The 27,961-nt window shown below is 38.0% G+C and overlaps 2 protein-coding genes across 3 annotated transcripts in view; both read right to left on the reverse strand.

The window, feature by feature from the left end:
• Positions 1-5,680, reverse strand: part of stambpb (STAM binding protein b) — a 38,597-nt gene extending 32,917 nt beyond the window's left edge. Inside the window, exon 1 of one of the 2 annotated variants that reach the window (XM_028799232.2) lies at positions 5,504-5,680. The gene's annotated coding sequence lies outside the window, so the exon portion shown is untranslated. Of the gene's footprint in view, positions 1-5,055; positions 5,330-5,503 lie in introns of those variants that run through there. The other variant, XM_028799240.2, reaches the window with a different exon arrangement.
• A 3,214-nt stretch (positions 5,681-8,894) lies between these two features.
• Positions 8,895-27,957, reverse strand: dusp11 (dual specificity phosphatase 11 (RNA/RNP complex 1-interacting)). Its single transcript, XM_028799258.2, has 10 exons — positions 27,842-27,957; positions 27,591-27,747; positions 18,297-18,372; positions 18,064-18,195; positions 14,873-14,996; positions 14,685-14,745; positions 14,182-14,228; positions 12,440-12,515; positions 9,936-10,052; positions 8,895-9,496 (listed from the first exon to the last, which is right to left on the reverse strand). The coding sequence occupies exons 2-10, from the start codon at positions 27,620-27,622 to the stop codon at positions 9,175-9,177; spliced, it is 987 nt and encodes a 328-aa protein (XP_028655091.1). The 5' UTR covers positions 27,623-27,747; positions 27,842-27,957; the 3' UTR covers positions 8,895-9,174.
• Positions 27,958-27,961: the final 4 nt, after the last annotated feature.

Here is a 27,961-nt window from a genome sequence, read left to right on the forward strand (position 1 = left end):
GCAAGTCTGAGTAATGCCTAATACAAGATCCCCAATTCAAATATTGCAGCCACTCGCTGTCTATGAAGAACTTGCATGTTCGCTCCATGTATGCATGAATTTCCCTTTCACATCTAAAAAGACAGTATATTAAGTTAAAAGGCAGTTTTAAATTGGCTTTGAGTGAGTGAGTCATACAATGCACTGGTGCCCTGTTCAGCTGCTGAGAGAGGCTCAAGTCCCCTGCGACCCTGAACTGGTCTCATTTAAAATGTTTACAAACTTTTATACTTGATATAAAGACAAAAGGGGGATTTAAGGAACCCAAGACTGAGAACCTGTTATTGTGAAGGAGCTAATGTGCCTAAGGAATTCTTGTGAGGGTTACCCAGAATCAGTTATTCTGAAAGGATACAGCAAACAGAATGTTTCAGAAATATGCTCCTAAAATGCTCACATTAAAAACAAGAACATAGCCATGGTGTACAGCCCTGTTGGTAGTGGTGGGCAAAGGCAAATTCCTTGTGGACAGCTGATGATGGGGTTACCTCCATTCAAACAGCAAATAGGAAAAATGTGACCGACTCTGCTTATGCTCATAAAAAATATTCAAAATATACTGGGCTTGGGGCTAAAAACAGCAATGCCTACTGACACCACAATCCTATATGGAAAAGTCAGCATTTATAATGAAATGTCTGCTGGAGTGTACTTTTGTACTTCACTTTTCTGCTACCAGCTTGTCTTAATATGATATAGTTGCACATTGATCTGTTCATACTGCTCTTACTGAAACTACAATGTCCATACAGAAGTTGATGTAGTCAGTAGTGCAGTCAACAACCTCCTCAATGTTCTCACTATATGATCCCTGCAGGATATCCCAGTCCGTACTTCCAAAGCAGTCACTCAGAGCCTGCTCTGCCTCAGGACACGACTTCCTGAATGAGTGTGTGGTTGTAGGTAGCTCTCTCACTCTTGGTTTGTAGTGAGGTTGAAGCAGAACCAGGTTATGATCTGCTTTCCCAAGCGCAGGCAGCGGGGTGGCGCTGTATGCGTCTTTGATGTTTGCATACAGTAGGTCAATAGTCCTATTTCCCCGGGTGTTACAATCCACATACTGGGAGAAGGCAGGTAATATTTTGTCCAGCATCACATGATTAAAATCTCCAGAGATTAGCACAAGTGACGGGTGCTGAGCAGGCTCCTGTCAATCATGGAAAATCCACTGCATCCACTGAACAGTATCATCTCCAGACAGAGGAGCAGCTTCAGCGACAGACTGCTGTCACTGTCCTGCTCCACTGACAGACTGAGGAGATCGTTCCTCCCCCACACTATGCGACTCTTCAATTCCACCCGGGGGGTTACACGCTAACATTATACAAAGTTATTGTCTGTTTTTACCTACATTTTTATCACTCTTTAATTAATGTTGTTTTTTATCAGTATGCTGCAGCTGGAGTATGTGAATTTCCCCTTGGGATTAATAAAGTATCTATCTATTTAAACTATAAATATCTAGGCAAAGTCAAACCTATTCAAATGCGAGTCTATAGCTATGCATTGCATGATGGTTGTGTTTAGCTTTTTTGTGCAATTTTATATTTTGACAGTTTTGTGGGCTTATTGATAAAATGGACTATATAAGGGCAAATGAAAAATGAAAGGCAGTGCTTACCTAATCCAAAAGCAAATTAGCTGTTGAATTTCAAGACACTTACTTACAATAAACGCCAGGTTCAAATGCAAAGTTCCTTATTTGCTTCTGTGACATATATATCTAAGGTCAAAGGTCAGAGTCTGACTTTTTAGTTGTGTCATTTGATCTCAGAGCACAGAACAGCAGGAGTGTAGACTGAACAAACTTATGAAAACCAAAGGGGCAGTCCGAGTGTTCGGGGAGAGTCTCCAAATTGAAGAAGTTCAACTCTCTCCATTAATACAAATTCTCCAACATCTCATAGGTGGTAAAAGTGTGAACTCTGTTCAGGACCTCAATGGTGAAGCTTGCTGCAAGGAGGTATAGCTGAAATATAGATGGTGTTTCAAATTAAAGCAACTCACAAGAACAGCAAATGAAAGTCCATGGTTAACAGAAGAAATCTGGTTAAAGACGTCTCCCAAGAGGGACTCGAGACTCAATCAGAGATTCAGGTAATAATAATAATTTATTACATTTATATAGCGATTTTCTCACTACTCAAAGCACTACCACACAGGGAGGACCAGGGACACAAACCCATGATCTCCTTACTGCGAGGGGGTAGCACTACTACTGTGCCACCTCTGTGGATAGTTAAGTCATAATGACAGATGCCGGATTGGTGGCTAAAACAAAGGACCATACATGGAATACTTAAGTGAGGTCCAGAAAAGCACCTTTCAAATGGCCCCACAAAGGCTCGGTCAAGTCATTCAGTAAATAAAGAAGGGTAGGCAGAATGTCATCCAACTCTGCAGAGACTGCAACCTGCTACCGAACCTCAGATGCAAACAGGAACAATGCAAATTTAACCTTGGAACAATGGAAAATCTCTTCTTCATTGCATAAGGATTTTGTATTTAATTAATTGTGTCAGTGAGATAAAGGAGTGGATGGATGAGACTTACTATCTCAGAATGCAGAAAAAACAAAAACATTATTTATCAGGGTACAAAGTGTAGACTTCAACAATATTCTGTCACATTTTAACTCAGCTGGAATAACTGTTAGTTTTACCAAAACAGCACTCAATTTAAGAGTTATTGTTGACAGTCTTTTAAAATGACTGGGGTCAGCTGACCTGACCTCGAAGAGGTTATAGTGGATTGAAGCAAACAGTACAGAGGGAGAGGCTGCGTGACTCAGCGGCTACCTGTTTAACATAAGCTTTTTATACTCCTATGAGACAGGGCAGGCCCCTGTTGTGTTTCATTTTTTGTCTCAGGGGCATTATTGTTGTTCTGAGACTGAATTCAGCATCTGATTTTTTTTTTTTTGGTAAATATTTTAAAAGGGGGTCTATTGCTATTGTATCCTTTAAGAAGGGTAAGAGCCTTTTTGCTTTAATAGTGGGATTTTGCACCTTTGTTTTTTTCATTTTTATGATTGAACTTTATATTTTTTTCTTCTTCCCCTTTTTCACTGTACATATTTACTCCTATGAGACAGGGCAGGCCCCTGTTGTGTTTCATTTTTTGTCTCAGGGGCATTATTGTTGTTCTGAGACTGAATTCAGCATCTGATTTTTTTTTTTTTGGTAAATATTTTAAAAGGGGGTCTATTGCTATTGTATCCTTTAAGAAGGGTAAGAGCCTTTTTGCTTTAATAGTGGGATTTTGCACCTTTGTTTTTTTCATTTTTATGATTGAACTTTATATTTTTTTCTTCTTCCCCTTTTTCACTGTACATATTTTTACACCAGCTGTAAATATTTTAACAGACGGTTGTAATAATCAATGACTTCTTTTAACCACAGCTTGCCATCTCAAGCACTGTTTTTTTGTGTAACTTACTATATAAGCAGTACAGCTGCTCGTGCAGGTGGTCTGTAACACAAACCTGCTAAAGATTCCAAGGATTAATAAAATAAAAAGCTGTGAATCGATCCGCCTGCTCATATAAGACATGCCCCTTTGGTCTTAACTTTTCAATCTAAACACATGCTACTTTAGTATACTGTAATTGTATATCTTGATTTGAGTTACTGATTAGCTGTGCATAATGCATTTGTTAGCAATCTGTACAAAAGTAAGTAATTTACAGTAACTATAAACTGTTACTAAGCCTCCTGTATTCTGTTTCTCTTCTCAGTATTTCTTGTTGTGGCACTTTGTGTTACTCCTCTCCATATGATAAGCCTTGGAATCACTGGGTTGAAAACTCATTTATAAATTGAATCAATGTCTCATCTATTAAAAATGACCCTTTAGTAAGATTTTTCTAACCAGCTAATGATGTCAATATAAATTTACAACCTAACAGAGAGATTCTCCTACAAACCAGATTTTAAAAGAATGTTGTTACAAATGCAGCTTGAAGCAATTTAAATTAAAATATTCTTAATTATTTTGGAATTCACTCGTTCAACAGCACAGATAATATTTGAATTGTTACTTTTAGTATTGACTTTAAAAAGTATTTTCCAATTACTGGAATCTGTTAGTCCGTGATGATATCACCCTTTATAAACCCTATGCTGAAATACCATGACGATGATAAAATTCCTCTCATTTGTTGTTGTACTGGAGGAATCACCAGATCCATCACACATTAAAATTCAAGCCCTGCTTTGTATTTTGATATTTATGAAAGCCTTTATTAGTTTAATTACAAAAGAGCTGGGTAGCTATATGATGGATATACCAACTGCGATTACCACGGTTTATGTATTTTATATTCCATTACAGAAAAAGGCACAATATTACTCAGCAGAATAATGGAGGTATCTTATAGAAAAAAAAAAGATTCCAGTTTGTGCTTTGTCATCGAGTCGAGTAGCGAGAAATTTTACTGATATTGGTATCAAATTCGCAACTTCTGGTAACCCGAGATGGAATCTGTAAAGGTCGACAAGGATGTGGCCAAAGGTGTGTCGTGTTAATTGCCGATCCAGCACTGGCCAGCATGACTAAGTGGAGGTGTGTGTCAGTGTGCCATGCCAAGGTGGTTACTGTTCTGCACCCAGTGCTGCTCGGCCTCCAGTCCTCTGCAACCTGGTACTGGATACCGTTGGGTTCCAAAACGGATTTATTAGATTCTCGTCCCACTTCGTTTACGAAACTTAGTTAAGATGCAAGTTCAGTCTTCGCCGGTTTTTCTTCATAGAGGATGTATTTTCCAATATTTACATCTGAAAAATATTGTTTTGCAATGCGGCGATTAACAATTCCGCTAAACTCAACAAAGTAATTAAAACAAAGTGCAGGTCCAGTCTCTACTGAGAGGTAAAATAACGCGTTTCAATAAAAGCCTTCTTACAAGTTGTGGTCACTATCAAATAAAGGCAGATTTGTAGGTGATAACAATATTTAGACACAACATAAAACGAGTTCGTATGTAATTCCCCGACAAGTTGGTTTAGCTGCATTTACCTTTTAGAACAAAATCGGTCCTTCCGTAGTTGGCATAGCCGTTCTCGCACTCGCTAAATCCGTCATAGGAGAAACTCGAGACCAAGGACGTATCGCGTCTTTCAGGCCGAAAGCTTTTCCAATAAAATTCGTAGTTAATTAAATAAAGCTATCAATACCAACGATGCACTCTTCGCGCTAAACCCTCTTTCTTGAGATATTAGAAACATATTTTATGATAATGGCATGCAAACTAAATTAATTTCCTTTTATAAACAAACTTATCCTGTATTGATTTTATCCAGATACAAATATCAAAGGTCCATTCTTTCAAACACAAACCTGCTCGCAACTCTTTCGCAACACGAAGGCGCCTTTTACCATCAAATATAAGCCTTAACATAAAACCTCTGCGCCACGCCCCTTAAAGGGAAACTGAAGAGAAATAAAACATCAAAAAGGTACAGACCTTTAAGTAGAAAGTTAACGCTTATGCAGCACCTCGGAAGAAAATAAATGAATCGATAGTCTTCCGCCTGCCGTGTTCACAAGCCGACAAACGCAAGTTATTTAGTGAGACACACACCGGCGACTTCCTTCTGTTTCTCCTCCTTATCGACGTCGACGCTGCACAATCCCTTCCTTGTGCCCTACAGGCAGCGACGATTCCACAGGAAGTACAATATTCCTAAAAGCTTCTTTTCAAAACCCGTTGAGGAGTACTGTATGTCAGTTACGCGGAGCAAAGATCGAACGCACATTAACTCCTTACAAAGAAAGGAGGAATGAAAATGCACTTAAGTTCCTCGTCATTTTTAAACGTATTATGTCTACATTAAAATGTTCTAAAATTGTCTACATATTTTCAATCAGGTCGAGTGCCAAATCTATTCTGGTGTCTGCCTTGCCCAAATGTACTATTTTTCGCAGATTTATTCCTGTCATTTTGCCGTCAGGATTTCATCCAGTCTCATAAAATGATTCAGATTGTTCAATGAATCGATAATTTGGCTTGCCATAGATCGTATGTATGCTGATGGGTAAGTGCAAATGTTAATTGGAACGAGAAATATTAATAAGAGTTGCCTACAATGGACGACTGGCGTTCCGACCCGGGAGTGTTCCTGTGGTACTATTACTGATGAATGAATAGATATCGACTGCCCTTGACGCATGCACCGAATAAAACATAAAAATAAAGATTTTAATACTGTGTATGCTTTCATTGTTCTGTTAAATTATTATCTCCCAGGCTCAAGGTTGCTTTATCTAGGCATGTTTACACAAGAAAACATGAAATTTGCCTTCTCAGTTGCAACTAATAACAAGACAGAAAGAAATGAAATGAAACAAATAGAGAAAACAGTTTAAGGTAAGGCAGTTTGATAATGCCTATCTAAACAAAAAATGTTACAGGATAAATAAACCATAATCATTTTCTCCAATATTCCTTATTAAAAAGTCATATGGCACTAGGAAGAAAGGAATTTCTGGAGTGGTTTGTGTGGGTTTTCAAAGCGACTATTCTTCCTGATTTACTGAAGTTAAGCTCTACACGTAATGGATGTCTGTCTTCAGTTGAAATTATTTCTAGTTTCTTTAGCATTGTCCACTAACACACACTTGCCAGATCAACACCAGTCCCAATGACTTTAGCTGTACGCTTAGTAATCTGCTGGAGCTTTTTAAAATTTTGGGTTGTTAGACCACTAAACCAGGCAATGAAACTTAACGTGATAGACTGAATCATACTGCGATAAAAGGAGAACATGAGGTCCTTGTCTGCTTTAAATAGTTTGAGTTTACAGAGGAGAAATAAATGCTGACTGCATTTAGATATTTTTTTTGTATTCGCATTCTAGTTAAGATTGTTAGCTAAGTTAGTTCCTATATCTTCTGAATGTTTCTGGTGTTGGCTCTATTTAAAGACTTTCCCCCCCATTACATTTTAATTCTAAATGTATGTGTAAATTATATTGGGCATATCCTGAACTGTTCTATGTAAGAATACTTTACAGTAAATAACTAACCCAAGCACATGGGTTGGTAATCTCTGTAAAACATCAATAATGGAACGGCCTTCTCTGTTAAGTCATTTTGAGTTGCACAACATTCACTCGTGTATTAAGTACGCTAAAGCACTATACACCACTAAATGATGCATAAATATTTGCATTTACAAAAAGATTTGTAGCCAAGGGAAATATAACAACTGATTCCACCACTTACACTGGGCAGATGCAACATTACCAACCACTGCTTTGAGAGGCACATTATATCACCTGAAATATAAGGTAATAGAATAACAGTGCCAGAAAGTCACAAGGTCTCGGTGCTACTGGTCTTCCTCACATACACTTTTTCAGCCACGGATAAAACAGAGTTCTGAACAAAAATTATCTTCTGCTGGCACCCTTCTGTAAGTTAGAAATCTTTAGGAAGTGCATTCAGTCCTGGAGGGTGACAGTGGATTCAGGTGTTTTTCTGTAACTATTCAGTTATTTAGAAGCTAGTTCATAATTAGGTTATTTAAATCCATGCCTCATCAGTACTCACATCTTTCCTCCTCAGGTATTAATGATTGTTATAAGACTTTTTTTCCTTCAATAATTTCCTAATGGGATTAATAAAGTCTACTTAATCTAATAATAGGAACTGGATTGTATTGAAAAAATTGTTTAAAGCAAGAACCTCCAAGCCCTGCAACCTTGCAGGATAGCCATTTCATCATTTAGAAATACTTCTGCTACCTGTGTGTGGCACAGTTTTAATCCAATAGCCAACATTATGCTTATTATAAACCAGCCCCAAATTGAACTGCTAGCCCAGTGGTCTAACTGGAGTTTAACTAACTATTCAGGCAGGAATCAACGTTTTTATCCCAAGAAATTATGGGTAACTCTTATGAAAGTCCAACAAGAAATATATATGATATCTACCTTAATAAAAGGACAAGTGTATGTCTCTGTTATATGCCATTTGGTACCAGACTTCTAAAAACAGTGTTAATGCTTGTGATGTACCATCTGTTGGAATGACAAATGTGATGTATTTTATTACTACATGCATTACAAATTACATTCCAATAGTTTATGCACTGCAAATGTTAACACTGAGGTCATGGATTACTTACATTTCAGGTAGAATGTACATTTACATACATATTGATGCATCACTTTAGATTAGATGTCCCTTATACATTGCACTTACCATGTAATTACTGAATAACTAGGTATTATCTTGTAATTACTATGTAAAATTGTAGCGTTGCACTATTAAGTACTCAGTTACACTTATAAAAACTGTGGAACAACAATTACATTTGTATATAAATTGTGCAGTAACAATTACAATTGAGTGCTTAACCACAGCATTACATTGTGTTACACAGTAAATACAAGGTTGTAACACCTAGTTAACTCTGTAATTATACAAGTAATTACATGGTATGTACAGAGTAATTAGGGACAACTAAAGTAATACCATTATTGATATGAAAAATTAAAATCAAACAAATTTGTTTTAATTGACAAAGTTACCTTTGCCGATCATAATGATGCACCCATGTTTCAGCAAAATATTAAGCGATATGGCTGGCTCACATGAACAGCAGACCTTATCTCACTTTGGTGAATCAGTTAATGGTAAGCCTTTCAGATTTTTCCAGGTAACATGAAACCCATAGCTCCTGCTAAATTAATCTGGCAAAAGGTTTACAAACTTGGTTAGATGAAAAGGGAAGTAAAAATGTCAAACCTTGTTCTACTTTTACTAACCTGAAAGCATAATAAAGCATACACTGAATAAACTTGAAGCTGACCAAGGATAAAGCATGAAATAATAAAATAGTGTAAGGTTAATTTTTGCACTTTAAAATGTCTTTATTAAAACATGCTCCAAAATATGATGTGGAAGATCAAAGTCTTAAATCTGTTTAGTGATTTACTATAACTACATCAGTCCAATGATAAATGTACTGCATCCAATGTCTGATAGGGGATTTTATTCAACCAATATCCAAAACAGTTTGTAAAATAAAAGCTATAAAATAGTTTTTTTAAGCAAACAGAAGAATATTTAAATTGAAAGCCTGCCCAAATGTTTTTGTCAGTTTACTACAATTCAGTTAGGTCTAGTCCTTCAAGTCCTTTTTTGCTTCTGGTCTTGGTGATTAGACCTCCAATGATATTTATTTTGTTGTTCTCTTCTATAAGTGGACTCCCATGTTTGGTGCAGATTTGGTGGGGGAGGGGCACTGTATTGCCCATTCCAGAAATAGTCCTGTCCATTGTAGTAGTTGTAAGTGGAACTTGTATAGTGTGGGGCTGGGGTGTAGTCAGCTCCAGGGATATAGTGGGGTAATGGAGGATAGGGTTGTGGGCGTCGTCTCCAATCAGCACTGTGTGAACCCATTTGTATACAAGGCTCTCTTCCAGCCGTATAGCTCCTTAAGTGTGGGGGACTGCAAAATAAAATAGAAAAGAAAAAAAAATTAGATTTTCAGTTCCATTCAGTTATTGAAAATACGTACACAATATACTGTGTTAAAGTAGCCTTATAGAAACCAAGGTTTGTTGATAGTTTCCCTGTACTGTATTTCTTATAAAACAGTAGGTAACAGAGGTTTAAACATAATTCTGTTCTAATATTTATAGGCTTTCTGTTTATCCCTTAAAAGTAATAACAGCTTCTCAATATTTGTAATGATAATTACTTATTTCATTTTGCAGACCGTAGTCATCTCATTGCCTGAAGTCTTCATGTGGTACATATAGAAAAGCCAACTTTGCCCTAAATTTAAAAATGTACCCACAAAACCAATTTAAAAATAAAAAGCCCTAACAAGAAAACAATGCTTTTTCATGCAGGTTGACAATGAACTGCTATAAAGGCATTTGTACCGGTAAAAGTGGTTACTGTGATCAGAGTAAAAGCTGCTCCCATTGGGGTGTCTTGTTCTACCAAAGTCCCGAAGAAGCCGATTGTGGTCTGATTGTGACTTGCCCATCTCCTCATTGCTATAAAAGAAAATATTTTTTTCAAAACAAACTGAATTGGTTAAAAATACAATTAGATATGCAAGTTTTAGAAGTTCTTGTTCTCAGTTCACTTTTGGTCTTCAGATTATGGTATAACTTGCAAATATGGCTATTTACAAGTCCAAATATACATTTTTGTTCTATTATTTTTACCCCCTAGCATTTAACAAAAGTTTCAGTACTGCACAAGTGCTAAGACTCTCATTTAAACCATTAAAACACAGAGAAAAGACAGATAGGAAAGATTGGGGGGGGCATTGGTTAGGTACTCAACACTTAGGCAGGCTTACCGAATCCTTTGTGTACTTTTTAGATATCTACAAAAACAGCAACATTCACATTTATATTGGTAATCGTGGTGGTATGAATAAACCCATTTCAATTTTGGTATATGGGTGAAACTGAATTTAACTGAAAACTATTTGTGGATAACCCTTGTGCTGGGAAGCTGCAGGTCTGATTTGTCCATTCCTTTACTGCTAGAAATAAATTTATACTATAAATTATGTCAAAGATTAAAAAAATAAAGTTTTTAACATCAAATTACTATTTACTCTGTGTTTGTGCAGATCACAATTACACAAAAATTGGCATCTGTAACCTATTACTATGAATCAATCCAGCCTTGTAGTAATGGTACAGGAAAGCTATAGTTGTACACTAGTGTAAAGTATGGCTTCTTGGTTCATATTAGGGCTCAAGATAACCTTTGAATGCCACTGTACTTAAGCATAATTACTAACCATACTCCTTTATGGCTACGGTCTACTCTTATTCAAATGGAACATGTCAAACCATGCATGATTTCAAGCTAGTGCCACAAACACAACAGTGACTTCCATTTAGTCCAATGGCCTCCAGAGTTTCTAGAGCTCAATCCAATTGAGCACCTTGCGTCTGAAAAATCTACATAAATGGTGCAATTCTATTGACTGAACCAGGATTACTATCCTCATGCAATGCTTCCAGCACCTTGTTGAACCTTTAGCTTGAATTCAGGCTGCTCCAGAAGCAAAAGATGGCTCTGCCAAATACTAGACAGGCTGAACTAAAAAAAAGTGATCAATAGGCGTAGATTAACAAAAGGGGAAAAATATAAGTAAGGGTAAATTCCGCAACAGAAAAAGACAAAAGTCCATATACATCATTTTCAGATTATTCACTCATTTTGGTATAATTTTAAAATTTCTAAAACAATTCATAAAAGGTGAAATTCTTTGTGGGGAAATCAGTTATTTAACAATCCTGCATAGTTTAAATTAATCTTCTTCTTTTGGCTACTCCCATTAGGGGTTGCCACAGTGGACCATCTTCTTCCATATCTTGCATAATTTAAATTAATAAAGAGAGAAAAATTCTGTTCACTCAGAAAGAAAAAAAAATCCTATTTTAGTGTTAATTCATACATAACTGAAGGAGCTGAGGAGTTGAAATGATGGCATTCCTCCTCAATATACACATAGATTTCTTTTACTATATACAAGCTAGTCTTTCCTAGAAGATTTTTGGTTGAATTTCCTGCACTTCACTCATTACCTACAAAAGAAACTATGCAATCCAGAAATGCTGAAGTCATATTGTCAGTAGTATTTGAAAACCTTACCAGCTTTCGCAAAAAATGCACACCTAGATAACCTGAGGCAGTATAAGAAATAGCATCTATCAAGCAGATTTTTAGGTAATAAAGTGCAGTCCACTAACTTATCAATTTGTGAGTAGCATGGATTAATTCAGAGTAGCATTGTTCACTGTAAAAAGTATCACTTCACTCCAAGATGAACCCAGGTCAAGACTAATTATTAACACTGATATCAGGCCTGTCTCATTGTGCATGTTTTTATGAATACACTATGTTCATACCTTAATAAATTATTTCCCCTTACATGTCTCACTTTTTTAATTAAGCCTTACCACTCTCTAGAAAAGCAGTTTGTCACAACAACCAGTGAGGCATCACTATTCAATGGCCAATCAGTCTGTTGTGGCATATACAGCATGTCTCTTCACATCATAATGTTATATGCCTTATATGGCATGATTTGCTGGAGGCATATGGGGTAAGATCTGAAGGGTGCACTGCAACTCGCATGTTTGTGCTCTTCCTTTCTAATCAGAAGGTCAATGACCAGGAAGCGCAACAACTCTTGCTTACTCTCTTAACAGCCTTTACAGCCGCTCCATATTCCCAGGACTTAACACTTATGATACACTATGATGAGGTCTTGGCCCCTCAGACAGGAATATAATGAAGATGACCAGACACTTCAATTTTTGAAGCTACTTTACAACTATATTGAATTGGAGGCACTAAACAAAGATGATTCAGGTCTAAGGAAATTAATTAGATAATGCAGTAACACCCTTACCTTCGCTTGGGTCCATTCTGTAGATCTTCAATGTAATTTTGCCTTTCTATGGAATGGCCCCGAGAACTATTAAAAACTGAAAAACAGCCAAAGTTTTAGTCAATAAAAATAAAAAAAAAATTTCAATTTCACTATTTAAAACATCAGTTTCAGTGATGAAGTGTCTGTCAACTGCAAGTCACAAATGATAATTGTCATCTCTCTATTATAAAAAAAAAAAATCTTGGGGAGGGAGATTAGGGTGACGAGACGTGATCTTCTCGGAAGACAATTTGAAGTTCCGCGAGAGACACTTTAACTTGCTCCCAGCTCTTAAAACAACGACAAGCAAAACACGCAGCTCGCCAGCAGTAGAAAGCCAGCAGATGATCTGACCACTTCTCCTTAGTGTGTGATCAGCCATCCTAACACCCAACCCCCCCCCCCCACCCACAACATGAGTGGGCAGAGACTCGAAGTGGCAAAAGAGCAGCTGCTGTACAGGCTTTGAAATGATCGGCAGTGAGACAAGCAGAACAGGCAGCTTGCCAGCAGCTGAAAGTCAGCAGATGATCCGACGGCATCTCCTTAGCGTGCGTTCAGCCGCACCCCCTTCACAACGCGAGCAGCGTTATACATCCTGCAAGAAAGAGATGTAACCACGCCCGGGGCCAGAAATAAAGGACAAGTATTGTTTTTACAAAAGTTTTAAAGTAAAAGTGAAAATAATGCATATGTAACAATTCCCATGAAAATACTTTTAATTGTATATCCAGTAAACTAAACCGAGGGTGAACGAGCGAAGTGAGCACTGGGGCGAAGCCCCCTAGTTTATTTAAAATTCAACATGTTTTTGGAAGTTGCAGAATGTGGATTCAGAGGAACTAAGAGGAGAAACCATGGTCAGGTCTTTTATTTATTCCCAACTATGTGTATTTCAAATCTATCAAGTCCTGGCATAGGCATCACTACAAATCAATCTGTTCAATTACAGGCTTACAGTCTGCGCTTTTAGAAAAATGGAGTAATTTTACCGATACTGGACCACCAGAATGAACAATAATTGGGGGGGAAAGATGCTTGGTGTAGCATTATAGCTGCAATTTGGACTTTTTGCACTTTTTTTTTAAGTAAACATGAATAAAGCACACTGAATATTTCTTTTTTTTGGCATAACAAAAATCAAGGGATGCCCACATAATTACATGTTAAATTGCTTAAGAGGCAGCCTTCTAAATGAGTGTCATTTGCAAGAAAAAGGTTTTCACTCATTTAAAATTAATGTGTTCATAGGCATGTACTGTAGCTGATAACTTTTCTAACTAAGCATGTGTTCAGCGGCTTGTTTATTGCTCATGTGACCATATGTTACTTTTATGTAAGGCATATGGACTATACTCTTTAAAGATATAAATGGTACAAACAACACACAGAGTCCTCCTGTGACCAAACAATGAAATGTTTTACAAATTTCCGGCATACATGAAAGAATAATTGAAACATGACAACATGTCCTATTACACTGAGAGAAGGCTGAATACTCCTGTCGAGGTTCTGCTGCTCTCCAGCCTACTGAGGGAACATTACATATTAACAACTAGTTTGAAACTCACCCCACTCTGGGAATTTTTTTTTCTTTAAGTATAAAAATTAATTAATAACGAGTATGTAAATGTCTCAATGCCATGTGCTTTTTAAGTATTAAATTGGTTTGGGACTACTCTGGTTTGCAAGTGACAGAAATATGTAAAAAAACTACTTACGGTCTATTGCACGCTGTGGATTCATGTCCTCTACATCGATGAGATACCTTCAGTAAAGAAAGAAAGCTTAATACGAGTGGAAAAAAGTAAATAACATACTAACAAATAAGACAGCTAAAAAAAGTAAAAAGGTTTATTGCCAAGCTTACATAGAAAACAAATTTCAATATCCATAACATAAACCCATATGCAAAATAAATTGAAATATTTGTAAAGGAATAAGAATAAAACATTTGCATCATAAAGGGATTCCAGACCCATGAACAGCCATTGAAAGCAAAACTATAAAAAAGTAAAACCATGTTGAAAACTATTTTAACTTGTGTAAGAATTTTTGCATATGCTAGGATTATAAAATTTTCAACTAATCAAAATTTTAGATTCTGCCTTTTACTTTATAGTTAAAGGTTAGGAGAGGTTCTAGCCCCCATAACATAAAATGTAAAAAGTAGGTAAGACTATAAATGTGCATCTCAGGCAATGATTTATGCAAAATAACATACCTGCATATTAAATAGCCTGTTCGGTTGAGTCCATGAGTGCAGTGAACACCAATCAACATGTCTGGGGGGGAAAAAAACAAAAAACAAAAAAAGACAGCCCATATTTGAGATTCATTCTATATTGCAAGTGTAAGTATAAGATCATATAAACAGCACTGTTCAAAAAAATCTCACATAAAGCCTCCTACCATTTTCAGCATTTTCTTTGAGAAAATTAGTCACAGCTTGCTTAAACTGAAGGATGGTAGAATCGTTAGGCACTTCATGTCCTGCTGTGTAGATCTTCACGTAGGAAATATTTTCTGGCAGGTCCTACACATGTCAAGTTGTACAATAATAAAAAAAATAGTTTAACATTTCTTAGCTAATGCAAATCATAATTTAAATTGCTATACAACTTGCAGGTGACTCTAAATGACAATTAAAAGACTTCCAAAAAGTCTATTCTATTAACAAAAAGACAAACATACTCCTGAAACTTAGTAGTACTGTAAATTAAAATCAATAAAAATATATGAACATACAAGTTTATTTATTTCTTTCTTTTCCCCCCCGCTCTTCAATGGCCATATCAGACTCTGGACTTGAGAAAACATGGGGTCTAAATTGGAGTGGGCAGTCCACAAGTGTAAACCTAAGACTATCAAAGATCATGAAGTGTTCTGCATTAAGTGGTGATCAAAAATTCTCCAAATGGTGGCCCAGCCTCATCACACTTTACTGGATGTAGACTCAAGTGCTGTTATCCTTTCTGAGGAAGGCGTCACAAAATATTAACCGTAAGGGTACCAATAATTTTGCAACGAGAAAAAAAAAAAAAAAACTATTATTCCATAAAAGGTTTGTGTTTGAAAAAAATGTGTTAAAATAAAAGTAAAAACAGTTTAGTCATGTTTGAATCCAAAATATGACACTGTGTGTTTTCCTTAATTTATATATTCCTTTTTTTCAGTCTCATAAAGGATGCCAATAACCTTTGGGATCACAGTATATACACATTGTCACACATGTGTGAATGGGGGCTTGTATCTCTCTTGTAATTCCATTCAGTTCTGAGAACATGTGCTGCTATTCACATCTTCTCCCTTTGTGTGCCCAGATTTGCATTTACGAGACCAGAAGGCCAGTGGCCTACCTTCCGCTCCCAAAAAATGATCCACCCCTTCCAGGTCTTGTCATACTTAAAGGCCATTACTACAATAAAATGGAAGTCTCACTAAAGGACTCACATCTGGAAAGGCACTACTCATTTCTTGTATCATAAAACACTTTTTTCCCTCTCTATAGTATACAGTGTTTACTGGCTGATGCCCTAAATCTTTCTGCCTTTGCGTTATCTTAACATACTGTATACCTACATATATACGTATATTTAAAGCAAGAAGAAACTTTAAGCAGAAACTAATTCTCATTGTGTGACAGCTGGCTGACGCGTTTCTCTTTACAGCAAGAGAGTTTGCTCAAGTACCTCTCACTATGTGCTTAAAAAAATATACATGTGTAGTAGCTGCAATAAATAATTATATCCATCAGAATAATCCATGCTACTAACTAAAATGTTTCAGTTGTAAACAGATAGCATCTCTTCAAAGTATGTAGCCTGTGATAAAAAAAACTTTTAGCTAACTAAACAGACCAGATGGTACAAATAGATTCTAACTTTATGTTAGGTTACTTTATTCAAAAGTGGACAAAGCTACACAATAGAGTTCCAAATCAGACTATGGTCATGAAGTTTAAAAGCAAGAGGATAATCTAAAATACAGCAGCCCTATGTCCTCCTAAAAATCCACAAGACCCCTTTAAAATTCAGACCTATGGTCAGCCTAACAGGTGGAACAACTTATCCAAAAGACTTTTTTAAATGCTCAAACATTTAACATATGACTCAAAATTATTCTGTTAATAGTGCTGAGATGGCATTACAGTGCCTGAAGAATGTATCCATTGCTGATGATGAGATCATAGTTTCTATCAATATCATGTCATTATATACTAAGATCCCAATTCATCTGACCACAGAGACTTTACTGACAATACTAAATAACAACCTCACCATAATGGCACAAATGAAGCTGACCACCAAGGACATAATGCATCTAAAATCACTTTGCCAAAATACCCACTTCCATTTTAACAGAAAACACTATAGACAGAAAGAAGGCATGCCAATGGGATCCCTGTTATCATGACTTTTAGCTGAATTGGTTATGCAGCCAAAGTGCGGCTCTAACCAAGTTCAAACTTAAACTCTGGACGACACATTCGTCATATTAAAAAGTAACCAGTGAATGAATTCTACATGCACATTAACTCAGTATTCCCTTCAGTCTAATTCATGATGGAGGAAAAAAAATATGCATCAATTTCCTTGACATTTCTATTGAAAGAGGTAACCACAATGGTTTAATTACAAGTGTTTATCGCCAAGGATTGTTATGCTGAAGAAGTACTATACTTTTCCAGCAATAACCTTTCAACACATAAACAGAGCTGTGATAGGACTTTGGTCAAAAGGATCAACACCTATTATAACAAAATGGGCACATAAAAGAGCGAAAGACATTATCCTTTTGTCTGTTCACATCAAATGGCTACCCCAAGACATTTATTAAACAATGCCTTTATAGGAAACGCCACAGACCTCAGCAAACATCCAACTCCAATTCTGTTCCCCGTCGCAACTCACCACCCCCTCCTTTATCACTGTGGCATGTCAGAAAGTACAGCATGCATCCTTGTCCAGATCTGGGATCAAGATAGAGCACAAACTGGCTGACACTTTATGGACTGCCCTTTTCAATGCCAAAAACAAAAAGTTAACCAAAGGGACAAGAAATGCAAGTTTACAGCACTCCATGCAGAGCATGCCCAGAGGTATATGTGAGACAAACATCTAAAAGACTGACAACACATATACAGGAACATGACAATGCCGTCAGAAGGAAAAACCCAGTGTCTCTGATTTACACACACAGAAGTTCCACCAGACATATGTTTAACTGGGACACTGAAAGTAAAATTCAGGGCCAACAGTAAGAGTGCCAGGGATCTGGCTGAATCGTGGCTCTCTAATGAAAACACCATTAACAGACACTTGATTACAACCTCCCCCTCCATCTCCACCAGCTATATATTTCCTTTGGTTCCTGTATTTCTAATCATTTTCCACTGATGATGACATCTGGGAGATTGTCGAAAACTTAGGAGTAAAACAGTGTTTTAAGATATGTGACTCATTTTCTCCCTACACAAACACACACGCGCGCGCGCGCACATACACACACACACACACGTATAAAATCTGTGTGTATTCTCTTCATGGCAATTTATATCAAGATAACCAGAACATTTATTTAAAATCTCAATGACCAATCACCTGAGGGTTGTAATATCGAGATGTAAAAGTAAGATCAATGATTAGACCCAGATCCTCCTTGCCTTCTTTCAGTGTTTGTACAAGATCCAAAACTGAGAAGTGCTCATTTGGGGACAAGTACCTCTCAAATTTCTACAAAAGCAGAATGGCAAAAAAAAAAAAAAAAGATAATTTCACATAATTTGATGCTTTTAAGTTATAACTACATTACAGTACTATCCATGGTTACTTACCTGCTTCAAAGGAACTTTAAAAGCCACAAATCTTGTGCCAGGTATTCTCTTCCCAACAGCCAAGTATTCTGTCCACCTGCACCCAAAACAGCAAGATGCTTAGAGAAACAGAAACTCCCAACACCTCTTTAAAAGGAAAAGCCAAAACGTTTTAGATTTTTAAACAATTTCCAGCATTTTCAAAATCAGCTCCCACCTCCCCCAAGCATTTTTGCAGTGAACCAGGGCACATTTTTGTATGATCATGATCTGAAACTCAAAGGTACTTTTCGAATAAAGACAAAGAGAATAACCAGCTCCAGACACTTACCCAGGACCACATGTCTTTGTATTAAAACTTTTAAATTATTGATAATGTAGCAGCAAACCACCTGTTCTATTAATAAAGGTTGAATAAGATGCACATAACCAGTACACTGTATGCAATAATACTTTATAAGACTATTAAAGGGAGTTGCATTATTACCATAGGCTTGAAGGAGCATGAACTTATGTGACTGGACACCATTTATAATACAAGTTTCACTTTAGCAAAGAGTGAAACAAATGCACCTAGCTGGCTTTGGTCATATTACTATGCTTTTTTTGATTACCAAATACTGTACCACCACCATACAAGTAAAATAGCTATAAATGTGGAACTGTGGGGAGGTATGAATTCTCTATATCAGGTGTGCCCAACTCCCATCCTGGAGGGCTACTGTGGCTGTAGGTTTTTCTTCCTGGCACTTTCTTAATCAGTGACCTCCTTCTGCTAATTAACTTCTTTACCCCTTATTTTAATTGTAGTGTATTTTAACACTCATTCCTCTGAATTGACTTTTTCCCCCCTAAATGATAGCAAAACAAAAATGAGATGTGACGACCAGCTAAGCTGAGACCTCAAACTACAACCAATTTCAATCCAACCAGGTTAATTAAAAGCTGATTTGCGTGGTTAATAAACCTGTTTTTTAATTCCATGGCTTGTTGGTGCTCTTACTCTGCCACAGCAGACATTTCCAAAACAGTTGATTTTCTTTTATCCCCCAGTGCATCATCAAAATATTTCATACACCTGAGAAGATTAACATTTCTAAGACTTTTATCTTTTTATTTTTAGATATTGTATAATGGACAGTGATTAGCTGGATAAGTGTTGGCTTGTTTTGTAGCACACTATTGTTTGGCTGCTAATTAAGGAAAAATAAATTAAGGGGTCTGAGTTTTAAATAGCAAGTCAATTACAATTAAGAGAAAAGAAGTTAATTAGCAGCAAAAGCTCACAAAAAAGTTAGAATGAAAACCTGCAGCCATCATAGCCCTCCAGTTTCAGAGTTGGACTCCTCTGCTGTATATATTCTCATTGCTCCAGGAAATAATATAACTAATATTTTTGTCCATATCGCAAGACAAACATAAATCCTATAATTAAGGGCAAAGGCAAATGTCTAGTAGATGTATCATGGCTCAATGAAAAGTGTAATTTGGATATTCTGAAATTAAATGTGCCTACAAAACACAAAATGTTAAATATAAAAATTTCCAACAAAACCAACAAACTAATGAATGTGTTATTTTTCTTTTCCAATGCCCTTCCATCTTCAGAATTATGATATACAAAAATACTCTTAATACTTGTACTCCAAGATGAAAACATGCAGTACCCAAATGGACAAATCCCATTAATTACTTTCACTTTTCTACACTATGCTTTATACAGTGCATCCGGAAAGTATTCACAGTGCATCACTTTTTCCACATTTTGTTATGTTACAGCCTTATTCCAAAATGGATTAAACTCATTTTTTTCCTCAGAATTCTACACACAACACCCCATAATGACAACGTGAAAAAAGTTTACTTGAGGTTTTTGCAAATTTATTAAAAAAAAAAAAAAAAAAAAAAGAGAAAGCACATGTACATAAGTATTCACAGCCTTTGCTATGAAGCTCAAAATTGAGCTCAGGTGCATCCTGTTTCCCCTGATTATCTTTGAGATGTTTCTGCAGCTTAATTGGAGTCCACCTGTAGTAAATTCAGTTGACTGGACATGATTTGGAAAGGCACACACCTGTCTATATAAGGTCCCACAGTTGACAGTTCATGTCAGAGCACAAACCAAGCATGAAGTCAAAGGAATTGTCTGTACACCTCCGAGATAGGATTGTCTCAAGGCACAAATCTGGGGAAGGTTGCAGAAAAAATTCTGCTGCTTTGAAGGTCCCAATGAGCACAGTGGCCTCCATCATCTGTAAGTGGAAGAAGTTCGAAACCACCAGGACTCTTCCTAGAGCTGGCCGGTCATCTAAACTGAGCGATCGGGGGAGAAGGGCCTTAGTCAGGGAGGTGACCAAGAACCTGATGGTCACTCTGTCAGAGCTCCAGAGGTCCTCTGTGGAGAGAGGAGAACCTTCCAGAAGGACAACCATCTCTGCAGCAATCCACCAATCAGGCCTGTATGGTAAAGTGGCCAGATGGAAGCCACTCCTTAGTAAAAGGCACATGGCAGCCTGCCTGGAGTTTGCCAAAAGGCACCTGAAGGTCTCTCAGACCATGAGAAAGAAAATTCTCTGGTCTGATGAGACAAAGATTGAACTCTTTGGTGTGAATGCCAGGCGTCACGTTTGGAGGAAACCAGGCACCGTTCATCACCAGGCCAATACCATCCCTACAGTGAAGCATGGTGGTGGCAGCATCATGCTGTGGGGATGTTTTTCAGCGGCAGGAACTGGGAGACTAGTCAGGATAAAGGGAAAGATGACTGCAGCAATGTACAGAGACATCCTGGATGAAAACCTGCTCCAGAGCGCTCTTGACCTCAGACTGGGGTGACAGTTCATCTTTCAGCAGGACAACGACCCTAAGCACACAGCCAAGATATCAAAGGAGTGGCTTCAGGACAACTCTGTGAATGTCCTTGAGTGGCCCAGCCAGAGCCCAGACTTGAATCCGATTGAACATCTCTGGAGAGATCTTAAAATGGCTGTGCACCGACGCTTCCCATCCAACCCGATGGAGCTTGAGAGGTGCTGCAAAGAGGAATGGGAGAAACTGGCCAAGGATAGGTGTGCCAAGCTTGTGGCATCATATTCAAAAAGACTTGAGGCTGTAATTGCTGCCAAAGGTGCATCGACAAAGTATTGAGCAAAGGCTGTGAATACTTATGTACATGTGATTTCTCAGGTTTTTTTTTTTTATTTTTTAATAAATTTGCAAAAACCTCAAGTAAACTTTTTTCACGTTGTCATTATGGGGTGTTGCGTGTGTAGAATTCTGAGGAAAAAAATGAATTTAATCCATTTTGGAATACGGCTGTAACATAACAAAATGTAGAAAAAGTGATGCGCTGTGAATACTTTCCAGATGCACTGTAGTACCTAGATTATACATTACAGCATACTACCAAGACGTGCTACTGTTTCAGGGTCAAATTCCTTGCCCTCTCATTGCCCAAGTGGATTTTGCATATTTTACCTTTGGGTGTTTCTCCTAGTACTCTCAACATTTGCTCCACATTGCAGTGTAACACAGGTAATGATAACAGGCAACTCCAAAACATAGTGTTACAAACGAAGTGTGTTGTTTTTTTACGAGTACTTTGTGATGACACACCACCCCCTCCAGGAATAGTTTTTGCTTGAAACTGGATGCTACCAGAAGAGCTTATAATAAATACAAAAGGGGTGTTTAATCAGAAAACGTATGTTGATATTTTAGTGTGATCTATATCGACCACCAGAAAACTTAACTCATTTATTACATCACCCTTACCTTTAGGACAACATCCATATTACTAACGGAGAATGGTAAACCGGATGGCATGGACGCAGGTACACGGCGATGGGGCCATGAGACGTACTGCGCAGGCGCGTCCAGCGCGCATCTCATAAACTGCACGCGAAGTTGTATCCACTGCACACGAAGGAGTCACGACCCAAAAACGAAACAGCTCAACTGACGTGAATGAGAAATGAAGCAACAACGCGCCCATGGCTAATGACTACCGATAGCCACACAAAAAAGAGGACTCTGCACTGCAGCCCAGATTCAAACGGAAGAGGCTACGGAGGCCCCACGGGTTCATAAAGTACGGGAGGCGCAGGCGTCAGCGCCATATTGTGAGTGGCACTACTGCGGAGTGAAGACACAGGCGTCACCGCCATATTGTGAGTGGCACTACTGCGGAGTGAAGTTAGGAATAATGTGCTGCTTGGGTCGACTAATGTATTTCAGGATACCCAACGCCAGGGGTAGGCGAGCGAAGCGAGCAGGGGGCGGATCCCCCTTGTGAAAGCAGAATAACAATCAGTTGTAACAATTTCATCCAAACTACTACTTGAAATGACCTAAACTCATTTAATGAAGAAATAATGGAGATTATCTATTTACATTAACTATTTGTTCAAGATTGGATTACTTTACAAAGGAGAACACGTTATTGTCCACTGTCTACTATCAGTTTATACGAGACTGGATTACTTAGCTCCCATACTGCTTGACTGCATTTTCTACTATTAAGACTGTTCCAGACGTGGAATGCATAAAACATGTCATAGGAAAATTTGGTACAAAGATTAAAACAGAGACCTATTTTTTCAATAAGGTAGTTCAAACATGAATTACACCTCACTTATAACTGTCAAAGGTGCATACAGCAACACTTAGCCTTGCCACTCACAAATTCAGTAATATGTGGGTGAACACAGCACAAAATTTGACACGCATCAATTGGAATACCCGATTTCCTACTCCCAGCTTTGAGAAATTAGCAGTTCTTGTAAGTGGGCTTGCCAGTTGCTCACAAATGACAGGTAAACTGCCTAGAGAGTCTATCAATTACAGCTACAATTCTACCCACAATAATTTAGGGTATACTTAAAGTACAATGCCCGTGTCTTACCTCCACATATACATTTCTTGTATGATTTTACTTAACTTGTTATCCAGGAATTACTTTATTGTTTATTTTGTTACAGTATCTCACAAAAGTGAGTACACCCCTCACATTTTTGTAAATATTTTATTACATTTTTTCATGGGACAACATTGAAGATATGACACTTTGATACAATGCAGTCAGTGTACAGCTTGTATAACAGTGTAAATTTGCTGTCCCCTCAAAATAACTCAACACACAGCCATTAATGTCTAAACCGCTGGCAGAAAAAGTGAGTACATCCCTACATGAAAAATGTCCAAATTGTGCCCAAAGTGTCAATATTTTGTGTGGCCACCATTATTTTCCAGCACTGCCTTAACTCTCTTGGGCATGGATTTCACTAGAGCTTCACAGGTTGCCACTGGAATCCTCTTCCACTCCTCCATGACGACATCACGGAGCTGGTGGATGTTAGAGACCTTCAACGGAAGGTGGAGGAGTGCAAGGATGCCCAACAGATGCTCAATAGGGTTTGAGTCTGGAGACATGCTTGGCCAGTCCAGCACCTTTACCCTCAGTTTCTTTACCAAGGCAGTGGTTGTCTTGGAGGTCGTTATGTTGGAATACTGCCCTGCGTCCCAGTTTCCAAAGGAAGGGGATCATGCTCTGCTTCAGTATGTCACAGTACATGTTGGCATTCATGGTTCCCTCAATGAACTGTAGCTCCCCAGTGCCGGCAGCACTCATGCAGCCCCAAACCATGACACTCCCACCACCATGCTTGATTGTAGGCAAGACACACGTGTCTTTGTACTCCTCACCTGGTTGCCGCCACACATTAATCCATGTCCTTAGTCTGCTTGTCTTCAGCAAATTGCGGCCTTTCTTGTGCATCATCTTTAGAAGAGGCTTCCTTCTGGGACGACAGCCATGCAGACCAATTTGATGCAGTGTGTGGTGTATGGTCTGAGCACTGACAGGCTGACAAACCAGCCCACAAACCCCCCGCCCCCCTTCCACCTCTGCAGCAATGCTGGCAGCACTCATACGTCTATTTTCAAAAGGCAACCTCTGGATATGACACTGAGCACGTGCACTCAACTTCTTTGATCAACCATGGCGAGGCCTATTCCGAGTGGAACCCGTCCTGTTAAACCGCTGTATGGTCTTGGCCACCATGCTGCAGCTCAGTTTCAGGGTGTTGGCAATCTTCTTACAGCCTAGGCCATCTTTATGTAGAGCAACAATTCTTTTTTTCAGATCCTCAGAGAGTTCTTTGCCATGAGATGCCATATTGAGCTTCCAGTGACCAGTATGATACAGTGAGAGAGCGCTATCACCAAATTTAACACACCTCCTCCCCATTCACCCCTGACACCTTGTAACACTAACGAGTCACATGACACCGAGGAAGGAAAATGGCTAACTGGGCACAATTTGGACATTTGTCACTTAGGGGTGTACTCACTTTTGTTGCCAGCGTTTTAGACATTAATGGCTGTGTGTTGAGTTATTTTGAGGGGACAGCAAATTTACACTGTTATTCAAGCTGTACACGAACTACTTTACATTGTATCAAAGTGTCATATCTTCAGTGTTGTCCCATGAAAACATATAATAAAATTACAAAAATGTGAGGGATGTACTCACTTTTGTGAGATACTGCATATAGAAAAACTAAAATGAACACAAAGGCGACAAAGGCTATCAAATGTTGTGCCATTTTATTTCACTGTGTTAAATAGAAAGCAAGCATTAATATTAAAATATTGAAAGAAAAATAAGATCAGGATATGTGAGACTCTTCTCTGGCGATTTTCTTACATTAAAAATAATCTGAACTAAATCTTTTATAGTAAAATGATAATGAAGTAAATCAGTATAATATTCAATCAAACTAGGGTGCTTTTCCTTAAAAGGAATGATCTTTGTGAATAACAAACATCAAAGATAAACAAGTTGAGTTTTGCAAGCTTTTCCCAAAACCATTCATTATCTGACATTTATCTTTCAATGTTAAAGTACATGTTTGTTGGCTCCTACCCAACATCTAGTCAGAAAAGCACAGTCTTGATAACAGGAACATCTGTCTCGCATATTTAAATGGTCAAATACATGTTACACTGTCACAGCTGACGTGCAATTGTTTAGAAAAAAATAAGATTAAAACATGCAAAAATGCACACAATACAAATTAAAATGTCCACCAATAGATAACATTAATTTACCAATCATTCAAAAATCTATTAAAGGGCACAAAATGCAACAAGGTTTCCTTGCAAAAAAGAACAGTGGTAAGTGGCGATAGGAAAAGAAAGGAACATTTCACAAAAAAGTTTCTTATAGTGCTTGTGGCAAAAAATTCAGGTGTTGTTTTCCAGGGCTCATAAAATATATTGCATCTCACACATAAACTGAGTGCACTTTACAACAGCGTGTGCGCTTTGGTGTGCGGTGTTCTACCTCTCCTCTGAACACTGGAGTTAACAGGTATTGGCAAACAGGATACCCAGTCTGCAGGTAACTTTTTCATAAAGAGACTGTGCTTTTGAAATGTGGGTAGTGATCGGTTTGTAGCCTGCATTGTTGCAATGTTACTTTTCTTGGTTGTTTATTAAACTACGGATTTTTCAAATGTTCATTTTTTTCCCCTGTGCTTAAAACTCATTAAAAAAAGTGTTTTTTAGTGAGCGGTTCCTAGCACTATAGCGCAAACTATTGCAGTGTTAGTTTTCTCTGTTGTTCAAGGTTTTCTCAGTGTTATTCAATGTTTTTACATTTAGTTTAAGGGAGAATTTGCTTCGGTTCACGACCAACTCGGTTTACAACCAGAGTTTTGGAACGAATTATGATCGTGAACCGAGGTTCCACTGTATACTTATTTGTTTGAGAATATATTGAGCTTCTGTAAAACACCAAATCTCCCCATGGGGACTAATAAAGTTTACTATGCTACCTGCAAACACTATCCTTTGCCATGAAAAAAGTGAACTAGAAATAAGCATCATGTGTTCTACCAGATCGCTAGGCCACAATCTTTGTAAAAAAGTCCCTGATGGTCGGCCACTTACCACCTAAACATTTAGCGCAGAGAACCCTTTTCAGCAGGTATGGATGGCATACAAGAGACTGGGACTATGAACAGGAATAAGCATTCCATCCAAGGTTTCCTACAATGGCAGGTACGACTGCAATGGCATGCAGACAAATTTTAGCATCATGCTAGACACTGTATTATATTGTCCAAATAAATGCATCAGCGTGTGTTTTGTGATCTACTTTGGGTGACCTTTGTCATGCTGAGGAAAAATCGGACAGAAATCCAAATAAAAAAAAGACTAAAGAAGTAATGGGCGATTCAATCATTAATTTCTGAATGAGATTAAGTACTACTTTAATCACATGGGAATTTGGGAAAATGTATTAATATATAATTTTAAGTATGAGATAACCAATTATTTCAATAATATCCAACTGCAGAGCCAGAGCACCACATATCACCTCAGTCTACACCAGCAGTTCTGGGAACGAAGTTAAGGTTAGGGGTTAGTATGGGGTTAATGTGGTTAGTGTGTAAGATAAATGGTTAAGGTTTGGGGTTAGTTAATGTTATTGGTTAGTTTTGTTAGGGTAAAGTAGGGTTAGAGTGTCAATCAATTTGATTTGTGACAGCCTAGAATCGTTTATTACCAAACTACTTGTCTAGCCATGTTGTGATGTCACTTCCGCCGTGAAACTGCAGGCAAAGACCCGATATGAGGTATGGTGCTGTGGCTCTGCAGGTTGATACATCCCAATTACTTAGTAATGCAAATCTTTCGGGAAACACGCCCCGGAATGACACGTAAACAGAAAAAAGACTCAATTAAAAAAAATTAGCTATTAATTGTTAACTCAATTAAAAAAATTAGCTATTGTTATATAGCGATACTTTTTAACATACGCAAAGCACTTTACATACAGTGTGGAACTACTTCAACCAACAGTGTGCACATTTCTCCTGTGTTGTGCGACAACAGCCATTCTTGCGCTAGTACCCTCTCCACACATTCGTTATTTGATGGTGAAAGGATGAGTTGCAGTGTTTGAGACGGGGCATGATTAGACATTAATGTATGCCAAATACCTTATTCAGAATAAGAAATGGGCTATACTTTGGTAATCGTGCGTTTTCCCCCAAGAAACTCTACAACCTAAACGTCAGCCGCGATCACTGAAAAAAATAAACCAAATACCAACTTGCTTACGAAATGGCAGGCAGTATAGTTTTTTTTTCCGGAATCAGTCCCTCTTTCACGCCGCTGGTCAGTCGGCCAAAGGCAACACTGAGCTGGCTACTCAACCAGCTACACACCAGATGATCAGGTACAGTGTGAGAACTATGAGGAAAGCAACCGTATTGGACCACACAATGTGTTATTCTAAAAGCATACCTGTCTGGTGGCTGATTCTTCTTGCCCTTCATTTCGTTGCTTTCTGCCTCTTCAATATCCTACTTCTCTGCAATTCTAAACCGGCCAATAAAACAGTCTGCCTTTCGGCACCGGCAATTTTAGGCCAATAAAGAAGCAGATAAGATGGCTCCGTAACCTACAAATTGAACAGTCACAAAAAATTACTTAATTCCCTCGTCAGCCCGTTAAAAACGAACGCTTCGGCAAACAGAAGATTCTATAATACTTACGAACACATGGATAGCTAACCATACTATTTCAACCAGCAAAGCAACACGCAGGCCTCCAACAGAGACACGCACGCACTCGGAAATGATATCACACATGCGTAGTAGCGTTGGTTGAAGGCG

This window comes from Erpetoichthys calabaricus, chromosome 1 (assembly GCF_900747795.2).
Source record: "Erpetoichthys calabaricus chromosome 1, fErpCal1.3, whole genome shotgun sequence".
Classification (NCBI taxonomy): Eukaryota; Metazoa; Chordata; class Cladistia; order Polypteriformes; family Polypteridae; genus Erpetoichthys; species Erpetoichthys calabaricus.